Raw genomic sequence first — 19,599 nt, 5'->3', positions numbered from 1 at the left:
AAATGAATTAAAATCTGTGTGTACCTGCAGGATTCAGCTACTGTTTGTTCATAAGCTGTTAAGCATGAAGACACCTACCTGAAGACGGAAATTGTCAACATAGTAATTATTTCGTTCTTCTTCAAAACAAGCTTAAATTGCTTAAATGCCCCAAAGTCGTGTCAGTTCATGACTGCTTACAACGTTCTTGCAATAAATGGCATTATTTCTTATTTTAGTATTTCACTATCATTACTTGATGCTTTTACATTGCCAGCATGAAGTATACACTGCATTCTGTTAAAATGTCTATTTGATATTTGAAAATGTCAATTTGACAAATGAGTTCTCTATTGCATAAATGCCTATGATTTCATGTAAAGCTACCCTGGGCTATGCCATAGATAAAATTTCTACTAGAACAACTGGAACATGTGAAGTAGACTGTAGACAGATACTAAGACAGATCAGTCCTACAATAAAATCTAGGACAGATCTATCAGTCACACGTAAAGCCAAACATCCTTCCGTGTTAGGTGTCCTAAGAATGTGAAAAAACCAGTAATAACAAACAACTTAGACAAAAGATTAACCAAGTTATCAGCTATGGTCCTGGGACAGCCCCCCAAAATGACTCCATCCTATTAAAATTTCAGATGTCTGCACTGGCTATCTATGAGAAGATGAAATGTCATCCTTCCTTTTGAATTTCCAATCAAAATATTTGCATTATATAAGTTGTAAGAATAAAAGAGTTTGCCATCAGAATGTTTTTTTCTCTGGAGTTCACCCTTCATTCTGTTTCAGCAGTACTTTTCTTTAATAGTTCCTTCACAGTAAGAAAACTCACACTGTCAGTAATAACAGTGCCTCTATATTTCACTAAGTAAATATGTATTTGAAGACTTTAAAATGCACAGTTTGATCTAATAATTAAAACCATGCATACATTAAAACCCCAAAAGCTATCAAATTATGTCCAAAATAACAGGAACGATTAAAACACAATCCCTTATGTTCACTGACCAAATTTCTTTCTAAAGAAATCCATCAAGCTATCTAGATGGAAGCTGCTTTTTCATTATTCTATCATGCAAATTCACAGCACAATCATCAATTCGAGCTATAGAGAATACAACTACACCTTTAGCCAAGACCTCAAGGCTTAATTACTGTGAGGATTTACGGTAATTAAATCAACAGGGTGAACATAAAACACTTATAAGCAATCTGGTAAATATTTTATTGTATTTTTCCTCAAGAGCAATTTTTAATTAAGAAATAAAACTTCAATCTGAAAAAGTTACAGCAGTTTCTTGCACATCTAAAATCTCCAGAACAGTGAAACATTCTAGAACACGAGATTTTGAACGTCTCACTGTATGTATTCAAACATTGCTAATTTATTCAGATGCTTTCGTGTATAATTACTAGAAAACACAAATCTGTTATTCTGTTAGTCTATCATCAGAAAGGAAAAGTTATCCAGTGAATACTTTGAAAAATATAACTATTTTAAATTAAAATTAAATTACATTACATTAAATTAACTGCAACATGAATACACTGACTAAAGTCCCATTTTAATGTTCTTAATAGTTCCCTTTCTCTATTTAGGCTAATGTTGGGAATGCGAAGCCTGATTTCAAGCCTACACAACAGATGACTTCTAGCATAGCAAGGATTTCCAAGGATGTGACAACACATAAATTGTAACACCTTTGAGAAAGCAAAAGCCCTTTTTAAGGACATACTTTTACTGCAAACCTGGTTCTTCCTTCTAAAAGCTTGGTGGGTTTTTTTTCAAGGTGGGAGAGGAGTGCCAACAGGTTTATTGTATCGGTACAAAGCATCACTTTTCTGCTACTCTGTATTGACTCAGGAAGCTAGCAAAGGACACTGAATTCTGTATCAGCAAAGGATCCTCTGCTCCCACATGGTTTATGTCTCTTTTTTTATGCACGTGTGAAATATCTAATAAATGTTACTTTCCCCAGACTGCTTTCTCTCCTCCTTGGTGGGCTTTCATTGTTTGATTTCAAGCCGAGGTCTTTGCAACTAGTAAGCAGCACATTTGCAAAAAAGGAGCATTAAGTTATGGGCCTGAGCTAGTTGTCACTATTAAATCAGCAGGCAATGAATTAAATTCAATCTTCTACTATGTCCCACAAAACTCTTACAGTGGAAACACCTGTATTACACATATTAGAGGACGTGACTCCACTTGTTAGCAAAATGTTTCTATTTATAGCAACAGGAAGAAATTAGAGCTCTATCCATAAAACGTGACCAGAACATAATAGACAGAATCAATCAGCAATTGTTCCTATTGCCAGCGTTGTGATTTCCAGTGCTGACCCATTACAAAGGGATATCTCTGTTTCCTTTATAAGCTTCTCCCTTCAACCTTCTCTCATAGAATACAAATGCCATTTGGAAGCTTGAAACCGAAATGTTTTTCTTACCAAACGCTATTTTCCTTCATCATACGCTGAGAATGAATGGTTCTTCTTGAACATTCAGCTGCTAAAGAGAAAGAAAAAGTGCATATCAAATTTTCATTCTGCCCACTTTGACAAAGGATCTTTTTCATGTTAAGGCTTAAAGGGAAATGAAGACGCTAAACCTCAAAATAGAGGTGCAGTCAGACTGATTTCTCTACCTGTGCAGATTCATGATACTCCTTTTAATGGCTTTCTTGAGAAAATGAGGCGAAGAAGAAATTATGCAGATGCATAAAGAGCAGAGTATACCACAGGGAAAATGCTGGTAGAATAATGAGAGTTGGAATCCTAGCGCAGTCATATTTTGAATATTTTGCCATGCCTATCTTCAGTAACATCTCAGTCAACAACTGAATACTGCTTTACTAGCTGTTATGTCACTGGGGATCGTCACCAGTGCTTAAAAGATAAATTACCCTGAAGGAAAAGATTTAAAGCAGTAGTGCAAAACTTCAAATCACTTTTTGGATGTCAAAATTATTGGTAATATTATGGCTTGCTGAGAATTAAAAAAAAGTTGGATGATCTAATAAAAGCTGCCTTGGATAAAGAAAGCTTTGGGGAATTTTCTGTTTCTTACCTGGCAACAGTGCTTATCCAGAGTACTTCAGGAAAATAATAGTAAAATTATGTCAATTCCTTGTGCTATTCTTCTAAGAAAGTTTTAAGCTTATTACAACTAATATTAGTTTTAAGCAAGCAGTTGAACCTTGGACAAACCATCCTTTCTGCTTCTTAGCTGCACAGCCTTCCCTGAAGATTTGCCCACTACTTTAGTCTAGATGTTTTCTATGAAACACCAGTGACAACCGTGTCATGCAGAACTTTGGGGGTTTATGTATACAAAACACATTTTAGAGGCATTTAGTACTGCACGTGTTTTATTGAAGAATGAATGAATAAAACAGCCTTGCTAATTAGGCTGCTCTGGAAATGGTAATCAATTGAAATTCAAGGTGTCAAAGCAGAGAAGACTATAAAATGTGCTTCAAAAGAACCCTTAAACTAATGTTTTAATGTTTTCAACCAAGTTCTGAAGCACTTTGGGAGCTACTGTTTAAGTGTCTTCTGAGTACCACTGTAACTATTTCATAATAGGAAAGGAAAACAAAATTCAAGCACTGTTTATGGAAAGGGATTTAAGATCAAATGCATCGTACAAAACACCAAAGCATTCACTGTTGGTCAAACACTGTAGGAGAACATTATCCAACACAATACTGACACATGCTGTTACATCCTAATAAATACACATGTAAGCAAATGGCAAAAATTATTCTAAAGTAGCCGTCACCAGGTCTCTAATAAAATTCTGTTACAATGAGTTTCTATGATACAAAAATAATAATAATCTTTAGAATAATCGGTATAATACAACAGTTATACTTGCTCACTATACAAATACTCAGTCTGTTGGTGAGACACTGCGATTAAAGTTGTCGCCTATCCTTACACAACTCTATAAATGCACGGCTGCTACATTAACACATCACGGGTAATTGCTTTTACTGTAGTTACTTTAAAGTATCTGTTAACAAAACCCAAGAAATTGCCCAAGAAATGGCTTGGTTTGTACATATTTTATCCATTATATTATAGGAGCATCTTAAGCAAGGATGACACTCTACTCCTCTTGGCACTGTACAAATAAGTGTAAGTTAATAATCTCCGAAATGACCAATACAACAAAGCACACTGCATAGCTATTGTAAATTCTAGCTTCTAACATAAACTATCTTATGTATACCAAGTAGGAACAGTTTGCATAGTTGCACAGTAATAGTTATTCACACTGGGGTTTTTACACTATTCCTAAAATATGGGCAGCTAACATTCAGACCAGCAGACTGCTTTTTAAGAATCCACAAACTTAATTCATATGTTGTTAACCACATATTGCTCATACATTGAAATTACAGCAGGAGAAATAGGCTATCACTTAATTTACATTAATTGTAAAATACACTGATTTATCAAAACATCCATTGTACTTTTTTTTTTTTACTTCTGAGGGCAAATGTATAAAACTACATTAAAAAGAAATCACTGCTATTAAATAAAGCCCATTTAAAGCAACAGAAAATTAGTCTGACCCAACTTGTGCTACTTGCTTTGTCTGAAGTTGCAAAGAGAGAAAAATGCATTTCAATACTACTGATGCCCAAAATAGATTACATTTCTTCTGATACTTTAAGGACTATTTTATATTTATGAGCTCTTATCAAAGGTGTATATCTGTGACAAAACTGTCACTTTTGAAAGCGAAGGGCATTTGCCAGTAATTCACAAAAATTTAGAGATGCTCAAGAGCTTCAAGTAACAGCAACCATGGAAAAAAAGCTCCACAGATATATATACTGAGAGATACCAATTCACATCACACTGTTACAGTTGGTGTATTTTTTCATTAAGAATCTATAAATGGATTAGAAAAAGTGCATTAATTATTGGTGACCGTTAGAAGGTTCTTGCTAACCTTTTCAATGTCATCAGAGTTGCATATTAAATGATGCATTTTTGAAGTTTTTCTTTGCATGCTTTATCTATTTACAAGAAAATGCATTCCCAAGCAAGTAATAAGCATGAGTAACACACAATACTGAAATGCACCTGATATAAAGCTTTAAGATAAATGTAAAGTTCCACCAAGTTACTCGATGTAGATCTCTACAGAACTTCACGAGTACCAAGAGCTTAAAATGAAACAGCAAGCACTTAATTCATTATGTGCTGCATTGATTTACAAGCCTGAAGCTCGCTGACTACATGACTGAGCTGCATTTAATTCAGTTCAGGACATGAAAGTATGTTTTTTTATAATAAACAATTCCATTCAGGTAAAATTTTCTTTAGCCTACAATCTCCACAACTTCATTTGAATGATTTTTTTTTTTTTTAAATTTAGTAGAGAAGACCTTAGGTAAATTCTATCAGCATATACCTTCCCAGCAAGGTGGACCCTAGCATCTGTCTTGACATTTTGCAGTTGTTTTCAGAGCAGACCGCAGGTTTTGTGCCCGGTGAAACTGCTCTCATCATTGACTGGTGTAATTCTCCTAGCATATTTCACAAAAATGTCAAACATTTATGTCTCTAAGCTACACATTTGTATAAAATTTTATTCAGATTACTACTGCAGGGCTATTACTTCAGCGACTATAAAGCTATCCACATTCTTAATGTCCATTCATTTCTCATTGAGCAGCAAACTTCAACACAGCAGTTCTTGTAAGACTGTTTATTGAATTTAACAGTTCAGATGGAGTTTAGATGCAGTTTGTATAAAAACCCTCTCTTTTCATGTAAACTGCAATCAAAAATAACTTTACAAAATAGTAAGAGACTTACTGAGATCGTAAGTTTCCTAACATGTAAAACTATAAAGTATTTGTGCATGCTCACTATTTGATTTCCTTCTTTGTAACAGAGGAGTTGTTAAAAGGAGTTTGTTTTTTTTAAATCTCAAGGTAATCTATGAAATTGAATCCTTGTCATCACAATTCGGATATACAAGATTAAAACTGGCACAGAGGAACATAATATTTTTTTCCCAAAAAGTTGAGGCAGCTTTTGTTGAATGGTGTCTGCATCAGTAATTTTTTATAAACTCTGGTGGCTTTGGAACATCAGAAAGAATCCTTTTTTTCTTTCGAGATCTTGAAAAAAAAATTCCCACAAGTATAGACAGGTAAGGAAGAAAAGAAGTAGCAGCTTGTTTCCTACATACAGCCCAACGCCATGCGCAGCTGCCCAGCATCTCAAAACAAAATTGAACTTGACGTCACAGGGAGGAATATCCCCCTCATGTTACAAGCACATCTGAGATTTCTCCGGGGAAAGGGAAGCAAGCACGAGGGTAAAGCATAAGTCTATTTTTTCATGCATAGCTACTGTGTGCTGCCCCACATCCGTGGCGCTTTGTCAGACATCGGAGTTGGAGCTGAGGTTTGTTAACCTGGGGTCTGCATTGATCTCATATCTGTAATGGTAGCCCTCCATGTGATCCCTACAGGCATCTCGGATGTTGTGCATCCACTTTTTGATTCCTTTTCGGTTCAAGTACAAAACCAGGAGGAAAATGGCTCCAATGAGAGCCAAGACTATCCCTAGGAAGACGTATGAAGTCTGTAGCTGGGAAGGCAGGTCTACGGGCATGGAGCAGTTCAGGTCCGAGCCATTGATCTTCAGCAGTGCTTTGCCCAGCATCTTGTCAGGGTAGGCGCAGGTCAGGGCTTCTTTGCCCTCCACCTGGTCGCTCTCCTTGAGCCAGGCCACCAGGTCCTCAATGGCACAGTCGCAGACCCAGGTGTTACGGCCCAGGCCGATGTGCCGGAGGGCAGGCAAGCCACGGAACTGGGCTAGGGTGCCATTCCTCAGCACACCCAGGGAGTTGTTGCTGAGGTTGAGGCTCTGCAGCTGGCCCAGCCCCTGGAAGGAGACATTTCGCAGGCCCACCAGGGAGTTGTTGCTGAGGTCCAGCTGCCGCAGGGCGGGCAGGGCCATGAACATGCCGGCGGGCAGCAGCAGCAGCCCGTTGTCGGCCAGCTCCAGACGGCTGAGGTTGCGCAGGGCCCCGGACTGCAGCATGGCGGCCAGGCTGAGGAGGACGCCGTGGTCGCGCAGGGCCCCGCGGAGGGCCAGCTCCTCCAGCGGGCTGCCGCCCTCCCCGAAGACCTGCGGGCTGAGGGAGACCAGGGGGTTGCCGCTGAGGTCCAGCTGCCGCAGGGCGGGCAGGGCCGCCAGGGCGCCGGCCTCCACGGTCCGCAGGTGGTTGCCGCTGAGGTTGAGGGCGCGGAGGTCGGGCAGGCGCTGGGCGGGGAAGGCGCCGGCCGGCAGGCAGGCCAGGCGGTTGCCAGTAATGAAGAGGTTCCGCACGTAGGACGGCAGGTCGGGCGGCACGGCCGTCAGGTTCCTGTTCACGCACTTCACCGTCTTGGCCGCCTCCAAGCACTCGCAGAGGGCCGGGCAGCTGCCGGGCTGCTGCGCCGAGCCGCAGCCTAGCAGGACGTGCAGCAGCAGCCCCATGCACAGCGCGCCGCACCCCGGCATCGCGCCCGGCCCTGCTCCGCACACAACTTTCCCCTCCGAGCACCTTCGGCTCTGGGCGGTGAGGCGGCTCCCGCCGGGGCGCTGCCCGCTCCGGGCAACCCCTTCTCCAGGGCCAGACGCTTTCCCTCCGGGGCTGGCTCCGCTCTGCTTCCCGCAGCGAGACCTGCGGCAGGGGAGGAAAGGGAGAGGGCAGCGGCGGGGCGACGCGGCTCCGCTCGCCCGCGCCCACTCGCCTGCCCCCGGCGCCGCGCCTCGCCCCCCGCCCCCGACACGTGGCTTGCCCGGGCCGCCCCGGCCCCGAGGCAGCGCGGGGGGAACCCGCCGAGGAACAAGTTTTTCCCCGCTTCCAGCTCACGCCGCCTCCTCCCCACCCGGCCGGCGGCCCCGCTGGCGGAGTACGGAAGAGAGGGAAGGGTCTAACCCGCCGCCCTCACACACCCCCTGCCCGCGCAGCTCCCCACCTGCCGCCCCCGCCCCGGGGCTCTCCCCTCCGTTCCGCGCCACGACCGGTGAAAACTCCCGCCCGCAAAACCCAGCGCGGAGCCGAGCCCCGTCCGGTCCCGGTGCCTCACCTCCCGCCCCGCGTCCGGAGCAAACTCCGCCGGAGCGATGCACCGCCGCCGCCAACTCCGCGCCCACCCTCGCCGCGCCTGGCCCTGCCTCCGCTGACAGGAGAAACCAACCGCCGCCCCGGCCGGGGGGAGCCGCCGGCCGCGCCTGCCCCGAGGGGCGGCCCCGCCACCGCCCGCGCCCCGCCCGGCTTCCGCCCGCCGCCCCCGCGCCCCCGCTCTGCTGCCGCCGGGAGGGTACCCTCAGCCCGCCGCGGCTCCCGTCGCGCCTTGGCTGAGGTGGTGCTGCCGGAGGCTCACTTTGCCGCCGAGCGGGACCACTCCGTGCGGAGCTCCCCTCCCGCGAGGGGAGAGCCGGCGGCGGCGAGCGCTGCCAGAGCCCCCTGCCCCCCTCCCTGCGTTGGCAGCGCCGTACCTGTGCTCGCCCCGACGCGGCGGCCGGGGCCGGGGGAGCCGCGCCGGAGCCTGGCTGCTGGGGTTTCCGCAGTTTTTCCGATCGGCGTGCTCAGGCCGGCAGGAATGGGAGATCCCGAGGGAGTTCCAGGGCGGGGGTCGCCGTGCCGGCTGCTGGCGGGGCGGGACCACCCGGCGCGGCCCCCGCCCGAAGCCCGCCCCGACCCCCGGGTGCGGGGAGGAGACGAGGGGGGTCCGCGGGCCACGGAGCGTCTCGGCGTTGGAAGCGGGGGGCGAGACCGGCAGCTGCCCCGACTCATGTATCCGGGGAAGGCGTTTCGGGAAAGGGAGAGCAACAGCAGCAGCAAAACACACCGAACAAGCTCCAAAACTAAAGCAAAACCATCCCCAAACCCGCTGGCATCTTTAGAGGTCCTAAAATATAATAAATATTAAAGAGGACCAAAAAAAAAAGCTGCAAATTGACAGCTTAAGTCTGAGATTTAAACTTCATTATGGTGAGGAAAAAGCCTACATGTCTATCTGTATGTAAAATATTTACCAGTTTCAGTCGCTACGGCTGTCCGAGAACTGCCCGGGCAAGGCTGAACAGTCTGGGTGGTACAAATGCTGTTTTGTAGATGAGTAACTCGCTTGGGTTACTCCACGGAGGAGGTATTTGAGGAAGAGGTGAATGGTGGGAGCTATCGTAGGGGCTGTATTTGGCCACTGCTCCCTGTAAAGTGATTGAGATAGTTAAATAACATCTAATTAACACAGAAGACATACCAGTATATTCAAATAACCAGTTTCAGCAATGTGAATCTGAGCGCTTTGGGTCTGTGACTCCTTTGGGCTTTCCTTACCCTTCTGATGACTGCTTACACAAGATTTCCCCAAATGTCTGTTACACTCCTTCTCCTTTCCTGATCAACTAGGTTCCTTTTTTTTTTTTTTTGGTAAAGTCAGCAGAAATCTTACAGCTGTCAAAAGCCGTAGGGGAAACGAACAGATGAATCCACTATGAAGTCTTAAGAAAATCGACCTTGGAATATGGGGAATAATGAGCTAAAACACTGATTTCTGTAGAATTGTTTTCCCCTCTCTGGCCTGATAGTGGTATTACGGTGCAGAAAAGCCCGGGGATTGGGGTGGCAGGCAGGGGCTGCCCAGCTGATAGACCAGCATGATCTTTACATGAAGATTACGGAGAAAAGGAAATATGGAGTGGCTGAAGGAACAGTGATACAAGTGAGATCTTGGAATTGCAAGTAGTTCCAGAAATTTGGGAAGTTACTGCTTTGATGTTGAGTTAGAAAAACAGTGGCACTACACTGCAGGAATTTTTGAGTTGGTTAAAAGGTATTTGTGTTCCAGATCCACATGCCTGGTTTAGTATAATGCTTAGAAAAGAAGATAAGTAAAGATATCCTGTGTTTTGTAAGAGAAAGACATGCTGTCCTAATCTATTAAAATTCTTTGAAAAAGTCAAAGAAAAAAAACCAAACAAAATTGGCCTACTCTACAACAATGAAATTCAGTGACCAGTAAGAGTTTCCAAAAGGCGACAGCTTTTAGAAATAGGTAACTGAAAATATTAACAAAAAATCTGAGATAAATCATAGAAAAAATACTTATTGAGCATACCCATAACCATTTCTTATAAATTTTTAGATGCAATGTAATTTTTAATGAGCAATTACACTTATCTGCTCATGGTGCTGACGAAAGTTGTCCTAGTAGCTCCTGGCTCTCCGTGACTGTCTAGGTGGGTCTGTGCCTCTTGCCCTGCGCAGCAGGTTAGCTTTTGGGCAGGGAACGTGGTTTAGTTCCATGTTTGTGGAGCGCTCCCTGACAGGTGCTTGCATGTGCTGCAGTAATGCAAATAATAAATAACAAATATTTTCCTATTGTTTCCTATTATTCCAGTAGTAAATTGCACCTGCTAGGCCTGCTTAAGCTTGCAAGAGGAAGAAAAATACTTGTTAATCTGCTCTCTTCTTATTTAAATAAAACAACTTTTCTCGGAGGCATACACCAAAAAGGAAACAGTACTTTCTGGTGAATACACTTATACTGAGTGGATTTCCTGGATGTGTTTGTAATCTGCGCTAGGAAAATGAAGCAAAAACCCTGATGTATTTTCAGGTCAGTTTTGGCTATTACAATTGATTGATTTGTGAGTTTGCACTGCATGGCCCATAGAATCTCAGCTCATAGTTTTTTGCATAAAGTTTATGCAAAACTTCTGACTGAGTTAAAATATACCATTTGAAAATATATCGTCTTGGCTAAAGGACTGAAACTGGAAGAGAATTTACCATAAGGAAACTGTTCCTGTGGCTGATGGGTTGGCAGAGAAGCTCACGTTAAGGAGGGGAGTTGAGGCAATGCCTCGGTCTCTTGGTGGTTCTGCTGCTCCAGGCTGAGGCTGGGTGATGTGCTGGTCATCTGGAATCATGAAGGAAACCTCTGATCATTCTTCTCCAGAAGATTAAAGCTTTCTTTGTGTGACAGTGATGAGAACTTCTTGCTTTTGAAAATCAGTACCCCAGTATTTCGGCTCCCTTAAAGTGAAAATGTGACACCTACCTGAGGAACTGCAGTCATAGGGACAACCTGTGATAACTATACTGCTTGACATTTTTGGAGTCGCTCTACCCCTTTTAAGACTCTCACCCTAGCGAGGAATAAAGTGGCATTTGTAGGTGCTCATGTCACTCCACTGTCCTTAAGAAAACCTGGAAGATTATTTTAGACACTAAAATTTAAGGCTGTTCATTAAGTTAATTGAGATGAATCTCATCCTAAATAATGTTCACAAAGCCCCTTGGCCAGATACTAAACAATGCTGGATACCTTTTATGAGATTTTGAGTGGCCTGACTCTGGCTGAGGCCCAAGGAGTTGGAGTAGTGTGGAGTAGGACTCCATGCAATAGCTATCATCTTTTTTAAAATATTTTTTTTCTTTACTGACAAGGAAATTTATGTTTCTTCTGTGAAGTGTTTCCACATTGTCTCAATATTGCATTAAGATACTCAGCACTTCATAGGAAGTGGCCTTGGAAGGGTATTTATGATGTGCTAAAGATTATACACCAAGTGAGCAGTAGCTCACCAGAATTCTTCTCTTTTACCAAAAATATCTTCCCACAAAAGTGGAAGAACAAGCTGCAGGTTCCATCTGCTTCCTCACATGGAGAAATCCAGCAGGTCCCCCAAAGGACACCTTCTGTTTCCCTCGGGACTTGGCTTCATTTGAAGAAACACCATCAGAATTCTTAAAATGGTGCCATAAAAATACTTAGGCAACCAAATGCTGCCTTGAATTCTTGTTTGAATGTTTTATTCAGCATTCACATGCTCATACCCATAAACATGCATGTTCTGGTTTTCCTTTTAGGTGCACTTATTTATATAGTTACTCATTTTTCTATAAATTAAAGCAATACAGAAGACAATTTTCAAGTAATTTATTATTGTTTTAACTTAGCCCTTTGTTCCAGACACAAAAACACCTGTCCAAATGATACGCTGATCTCTCCTGGTTTTCAGTGTCTATATGATGAATGCAGGATAAATCCTATGATTATCTATGCATCTATGCCGAAATCATGCAGCCATTAATCACTTTACAAGATAAGACCATGTTTGCATTTTCTTATATGCTATCTATTTTTATATTGAAATATAAAAAGTCAGTCTAATACAAAGAATGTTGATTTTTAGTGCCGTGGAAACATTAAACTTTCCTAGTACTAACAGAAAATGGTTTTAGCTAAAAATAACCCTTTTTGGAGGTCTTTGGGTCCTTTGGGTCACTGTTGTAAATTCTGGGGACCCCTACATGCTTTAGGTGGAGACTGAAGGCACGACAGGAGACAAAGTGCCCCCACCTGAATATAAGCAACACTGAAACTAGCAAAACTGTAAAGACAGACTGTTTACCAGCTCACCTTGTTTCCTGTGGTGGGTTGACCCTGGCTGAAGGCCAGGTGCCCACCAGAGCCGCTCTATCACTCCCCTCCTTAACTAGACAAGGGAAAAAAAGTACAACGAAAAGCTTGTGGGTCGAGATAAGGACAGGGAGAGATCATTCATTAATTATCGTCACGAGCAAAACAGACCGAACTTAGGGAATTCATCTAATTTATTACCAAACAAAACAGAGTAGAGGAATGAGAAATAAAATCAAATCTTAAAACACCTCCCCCCATCCCTCCCATCTTCCTGGGCTCAACTTCACTCCCGGCTTCAACCTCCGCCCCCCTCAGCGGCACAGGGGGACAGGGAATGGGGGTTACGGTCAGTTCATCACACGGTGTTTCTGCCGCTTCTTCATCCTCCTCCAACATGGAGTCCCTCTCATGGGAGAAAGTCCTTTACGAACTTCTCCAACGTGAGTCTCTCCCACGGGCTACAGTCCTTCACGAACTGCTCCAGCGTGGATCTCTCCCACGGGGTGCAGACCTTCAGGAGCAAACTGCTCCAGCGTGGGTCCCCCACGGGGTCACAAGTCCTGTCAGCAAACCTGCTCTGGCGTGGGCTCCTCTCTCCACGGATCCACAGGTCCTGCCAGGAGCTTACTCCAGCGCGGGCTTCCCACGGGCCACAGCCTCCTTCAGGTGCCTCCACCTGCTCCAGCATGGGGTCCTCCACGGGCTGCAGGTGGAATCTCTACACCCCCTCATCCTTCCTCCATGGGCTGCAGGGGGACAGCCTGCTTCACCATGGTCTTCCCCACGGGCTGCAGGGGGATCTCTGCTCCGGCGCCTGGAGCACCTCCTGCCCCTCCTTCTGCACTGACCTTGGTGTCTGCAGAGTTTCTTACATCTTCTCCCTCCTCTCTCTGGCTGCAAAAAGCTCTCTCAAGCTGTTTTTCTCCCCTTCTTAAATATGTTATCACAGAGGCGCTGATGGGCTCGGCCTTGGCCAGCGGCGGGTCCGTCTTGTAGCCGGCTGGCATTGGCTCTATCAGACACAGGGGAAGCTTCTAGCAGCTTCTCACAGAAGCCACCCCTGTAGCCCCCCCCCCGCTACCAAAACCTTGCCACGCAAACCCAACACATTTCCAAAAAGTCTATCTCTACACTCGGTAGCAGTTTATTGTTAAAACCTGTTACTCAAATGAGAAGGAAACGATGTTGACTTCCTCCAGTGAAGCGGGCTATCAGGGCTGGAGTCAAGAATACACTAGGAAAAACAACTTGGGAAGAGGATCTGCTGTGCTCCAGGTGCTGCCGTTGTGTGCGCACCCCTCTGTCTGTGTTCCAGCTCTGCATGCTCTGACATGTAGAGAATCTGCAACAGGAGCCAAAGTGAATAACCACTTACAAGTTCATCAGAATATAACTGAGAATTTGACATGCTTAAACAGGTCAGGCTAAACTTTTAATCCTGCTTTTATTCTTTCCTTGCTCAGGAACAATGCGTATCTTTTACTTTCAAGCTACCTTCAATAGATTGCTATATGGATTTTTAAATTTTTTTTTATTAGTTTAATTTTAACAATTTAAGGTTTAGTTCTATGACCTAGAGTAAGTTCCATGTAAGTTCTACTTAGACTAAATCACTACAACCAGTAAAACTCTTCCTTCTGCAAAATAAGTCTGATTTTAGTCCTTTTTGAAGGATCAAAAGGACCCGCCTTTTGATAACTCCTTATTCCTCCAGTTCTCACTGCAGGGAGAATTATGTGAGCAGGCTTCAGCTGTCAAACTGGGATATTGTTCGTGTCCGCTTGAGATGTCTTTTCAAGGAGCAGCACTCTAGAAGTCTGATGGCAATGCTGGGAAGTTGGCAGAGCGGATTATCTGTTGGATTAGTGTTGCTCTCTGCCGTAGTGACCTGCCTCGCTGCACACAGTCCCTCTGAGCAGATGCTGAACTCAAAATCCTGGGTTTCGGGCCAACTTGGAATTTTAGTTTAGTTATAGTGTGTGGGGAAGGCACCTGGTTGGATCGCGGTGCTGGGTTCCAGGTGACATCTGCTACTGGTATCTAGGGGACTTTTAAAAGATGGCATGGGTTAGGGCGGTCACCTAGCTACGGTGGGGGAAAGGAAGGGAGAGCTGAAACATGTTTTCCCTGCTGGCTCCGAAAAGCAAAAACCCAGATCTGCAAGGAATCTGGGCCAATGTGTTCCTCACACTTCAGATGACAGTCCCACTCGTTCCTCGCTCTGCAGGCTGTGCTGCGCTGAGGTTTTGCAGCCGGTCACGGTGCCAAGGGTGTTTCCTGGTTTGCCCTGCTTCCCCGGCGGGTAAGAGTGGCTGGCTCCAGCACCCGGGACTGCAGGAGCTCTAACCGCAGAGGACTGCAAGCTGGGAGTATTTCCATGCAAAGCCTTTTTCATGAAAACATGTTAATCTGTTGAAACTGAAAGTCTTTGTAGGGAAGAGTTGAATTTGATGAATTCCCCATTTGAAAAAAAAAAAAAAAGACACATAAAAGGCTCAGCAGATTTGAGAACATATGGGGTTTGATTCTCCACTGTCTTACACATTGTGCCGTTGTTTACGATCTGACAAAGCAGATGTAAAATGCAACCTCTCTGCCTGCTTGGGATTTGCCTCCACTTAGTTACAAGTATGACTAAAAAGCCTGGTGAATCAGTTCCCTGCTTCTTTTCCTCCATGATCATTGATCCTTTGTTGCCTCCTTTTGACCACCATGACACATGTAGGTTTACATAGTCCTTCTCTACTGAACTCTTCCTCTTTGGCTTTGCCTTCCCAGCCTTCTCCTGCCTTATCTCAAGGTCTTTGCATCTTTCTGGGTTACTACATCTCAGGTGGTTTGAAAGGAATGCATGTTTAGAAATTGGAATGGGGTGGGGAGGAACAAGGAGGACAGTGAATTTTTTGTGGGGGGTCACACATTCTGTCAGCAAAGAGGAGGATTATACTTTCCCTCCCCGTTAGCACCGGTGACTACACCTGAAATACTGCATTCCATTCTGACTTAAAAATGACAGAAAGAAAGAAAGAAAGAGAAAGAAAAAGAGAAAGAAAGGAAGAAAGGAAGAAAGGAAGAAAGAAAGAAAGAAAAAGAAAGAGGCAGTAAAAGTGATTTGGAGGCTAGATGTACACTGACATCCAGAAAGATTAAATTAACTTTAAAAAGTTTGGCCAAAGGCTTGCCCGAGCAAGTGGCTACAGAAGATACCTCTGTTTCAAAGCAACCTGTAAAACTGAGTGAAGAGGGGAGCTAGTCATAGTAATTCCAGATGGGTAAAGATGATGGGGTAAAATGCAGAAAAGAAAAATGCATGCTTGGTATAAAAAATAAGCTTGCCTACACTACAGAACTGTCTCCTTAGTATACTGTATTAGTGGTAGTTTAGTGTACCTAGTTAAAGAAAGTGCTTCAGAATTCATAGTGGGCTCCCTGTGCTGTGATCAGTTGAACAAACTAGTGAAGACACGACTCTAATTCATACCTATATTTCTGCCATGCTTGAAAAGAGTCTCAAAGACCACAGCGGCAGGTGGGTGTATGTAAATCTGTATGTATTTACGTACACATACATTTACAGGGAAAATCTTTGATTTTTCCTAACCGCTTCTTGCAGCTTTGGGAATCTCTTTCCCTTAGTTCATGGTTGTCAAAACTTAGGGGTTTTGTGCAAAGAACAGACTCTCTTCTGGCACTCTCTTTCTAATAAAATTAATGTCAGGATCAAAATACCTCAGCTTTCTCTGTCCAAGTTCATATGCTTAAAAATATGCTAGTTTTAAGGATTTAATGCAATAATGAAGCATGATGCAGTCATTGAAAGTTAATGTTACTGGGTTTACCGAACTATTTTAGTATCCTTTATGGGTACTACGTGCATTTTACATTATAAAGTCTGTTGTTATTATCAGTTTGATGTCATAAACAGTTTGAGGTCTGCCCCATTAGGTTTATTATTCCTGAATATAAACTGGAAAGAACTTCAGTGCCAGAAAAAAGAGCCAAAGTCTTCTTATGGCGTTGGAGCAAAAGTCTGCCTAGTCCAGCATTTTGTCTCTTATGGTGGCCAACACAGGTTGCTGAAGAAAGACATTAAATTCCACACAGACGTGAACTCCCCAATATTTTCTTCCAACCTCCAGTGATTTGTGGCTGAGAGACTTCCCAAGTCAGAACTAGTACTTCAGTACTATGAACAGGAACAATGTTAGCCGTATTTTTTAACTTGAAAGATTTTCCCATCAAAAGATTCTCCTTTGTTAAATTATGCATCCTTACTGTTTTGAATGTGTGGGGTTTTTTTTTAAAAAAAAAAAAGTAAAACAATTAAAAGTTTACAGTATCTCTTTTCATTTTCTAGCTCTGAAAGATTTCGATCATAGGAGGCCAAAAGAACGAAAAAAATGGAAGAGAAGCAGTGGACCTAATTAATGCAGTTACATTCTGTGGCCAGACAGAGGGAGAGACATGAGAATAAAGGAGGCAAAATTTTAAAATGTTCGAATTTGTAGTTTTTGAACTACTAAGGAGAAACAGAAAACATTTGATTATTTTAAATCTATTTTTGATCTTTCTTTCCCTACAATATAAATAACAGGTGACAAGAAAAAGTGTTTGAACATTTATCTGGGATAAACTTTTTTTAGACAAATTGTAGTTACGAAATTCTCTTGTCACCTGAATATATTTATTAACAAATATTTGTTAAAAATATTTATTAAGGAATTCAAAACTTTCTGCTCTTAAAATTCAACAGATGCCCTAATGCTGACCACTTTAATTTTAGATTTCCATATATTTGTAATGCACTTCAGAACTATAATGCATGCTTGATGATGTTGAATAAACTCTTAGAAACACACTTGCACAATATACTGCAAAGTCCCGCAGATAAAGTTGTTGGGCTGTTTCTTTGTTTTATTAGGACCTCTTTGTGTCATATTCACAGAGTAAAAATGCCTTGAAGGGGGTAAAATGGCTTTCTGAAGGTCTTTCCCTTCTCTGGCTGTAGATGACCTCCATGGAAATGTGGTATGCGCATGGAGCAGAAGGTTGAAGGTTGTACTAGTTTTCAGGGTGAACTTTGGATACCCACAATTTATTTCATGGGGATTAAGGAGAGGAGAAACTGAGACTGCTCTGACTCACATTTGGGACAGAACAGTCACAGCCTACAGCACAAAGGCTCTGGGTCCCCATGTCCTTTTTCCTACTATTCATACACCAAAAAGGTAACAGGAAAAACAAGGTAAAAGAAATAACTGAAAAAGCAGCTTCCAGTTGCTGATAACCTCAAGGCAATATGAGCGCACAGATACAAGGGTTCCCCTAAGTGGAAGAAATCTCATTCTACAAGTAACACACTTTTCTGGAAGACAGAATTAAAATATTTTTGTTATGCAATGTTGAAAAAAAACCCAAACAAAACATGCCCACAGATGCATCACTTGAAACACAGCAGAGTGGGGAATCGGTGGCAGTGCCACAACTGCCAGCCCGACCCAGTCTCCAAAGGAGGTGATGCAAGACAACGTAACAAAGGTGTTCTTGCTGAGGCTTTCCTGCTTGAAGAGTTTTATGACATGAAATTAGATCCAGGCTGGCAAAAGTTGTTTCTTTTACAACTAGGCTAAAATATTCTGAAGTTCAGGATACTGATACCAAGTAAATAAACATGACATTTTAAAATTAATGTGGTGGCAGGGAAAACGGCCAGAAAGCAGTTGTTAAGATGATTAAATCATCTTTAGGCCATACAGGGAAAAAAAATATCCCAGTGAAATTTTCAGTGCTGGATATGTTTTATTGCTTCTAATATAAATTCGCTGATGGTAGTTACTGCTGTACCTGGGAACTGATCACACTGGGTGTGGAGGTCTTGGGTGTATTTAAGCTGGGCTAAATGATACTCAGCTGTGAGTGCTTTCTTGAATGGAAAACAGTTTCAGTATTTAATAGTCATTTTAATGTGAAAAAGCCAATATTTCATATTTGCAAAAATACAGGGGCATGGTTCGTTACATTTATATATTCCTATTCCAATGAATAGGAACTGCATAATACCTTGACATTTTTGAGGCTACAGGTAAAACTTTTTTTTTTTTAATTTTGCCATTCTACCATGACAGAAAAGTAGCTTGCTCACTTTTTTCCACTTTCAGTATTCCATTTATTCCTTCTAGTCAACTTGTTCTTTCTGGCATGCTTAGACAAACTGCAGACTCATGTACCTTTACAGAACTGCTGCAAGCCAGGAAACAGAACCAGATGAGAAGACAGAAGAAAAAAAAAAAACCAACAAAAAAAAAAAGGCCAGGATGCATTCATTTGTTCTTTACTGTGTTTTCAACTGAAACTCAAAAAGTTTTACAAAGATAATCATCTATTGCTTTTACATAAAGTAGAGGTAGCTTTTATATATGCCATGACAGCTGAATTTCCAGTCAGTTGGCATTTTGTCCAGCATCTGGTATCAGTTTGAAAAATGCCTTCACTTTCCCAATCTCACGTATCCAAGTCACAGTTCAGAGTCGCAAGAGAACAAAGGCAAATTCAATAGCTGGAAAAATACAAGAGAAAAAAGACTGGCCTTGGACAAGATTTCATTTAATGCTGCTAGGAGCTCCAGCGCCGGCTAGAACTGTTTTAAAAGCCTGTATTCTTCTGCTCTTCCTTCTGGAAATAACAAGTTAGTGTACCTCAAACCCAGTGGAGCCACCCAATAGAAAACAGACTATATAATGCACACACTGCCAGATGGGGTTCTTGGTAGCTGTGGCTAGACCTACAAGTATCTCAGTTAACCTGCTTGAGATAATTCTGGTATCTCTAGCCTTACAGTGAAATCGGCAGTAAAGAGAAAGGTTCTTCTAAGTTTTGTCTTCAGAAATGACTGATATTAAGAAGCCCAAGTTTCCCAGTTTCTAAGTATTTTTGATGTTTTTGAAAATTGTACCCACATTCTAGCAAACCTACCTGTTTAGTTGGCATGTAATCTGCATGGAGGGTGTTGGCACTCGGGACAATAATGCACACAGTAACGTTAACAGACATTCTGAGATGCTCTGTCCCCTCCCCCTGCCCCTTACTTTTTGAGGGCAAACAGGATTGAAAGTTGATGGAGAAAATGGTTTTGGAAAATAAATGAC

The 19,599-nt window shown here is 43.0% G+C and overlaps 1 protein-coding gene across 1 annotated transcript; it reads right to left on the bottom strand.

Moving 5' to 3' along the window:
- Nucleotides 1-3,346: 3,346 nt before the first annotated feature.
- Nucleotides 3,347-8,253, bottom strand: TPBG (trophoblast glycoprotein). Its single transcript, XM_075747584.1, has 2 exons — nt 8,105-8,253; nt 3,347-7,695 (listed from the first exon to the last, which is right to left on the bottom strand). Exon 2 carries the CDS (start codon nt 7,530-7,532, stop codon nt 6,405-6,407), a length of 1,128 nt encoding a protein of 375 aa, XP_075603699.1. The 5' UTR covers nt 7,533-7,695; nt 8,105-8,253; the 3' UTR covers nt 3,347-6,404.
- Between the last annotated feature and the right edge of the window lie 11,346 nt (nt 8,254-19,599).

The sequence above is a fragment of the Balearica regulorum genome, chromosome 3 (genome assembly GCF_011004875.1).
Source record: "Balearica regulorum gibbericeps isolate bBalReg1 chromosome 3, bBalReg1.pri, whole genome shotgun sequence".
Taxonomy (NCBI): domain Eukaryota; kingdom Metazoa; phylum Chordata; class Aves; order Gruiformes; family Gruidae; genus Balearica; species Balearica regulorum.
The sequence above is the reverse complement of the archived record's forward strand: the minus strand, read 5'-3'. Positions and strand labels throughout refer to the sequence as shown.

Bases quoted from the DNA above. Each gene is read 5' to 3' on its own strand.
- TPBG (XM_075747584.1), bottom strand. From the start codon at position 7,532: ATGCCGGGGTGCGGCGCGCTGTGCATGGGGCTGCTGCTGCACGTCCTG.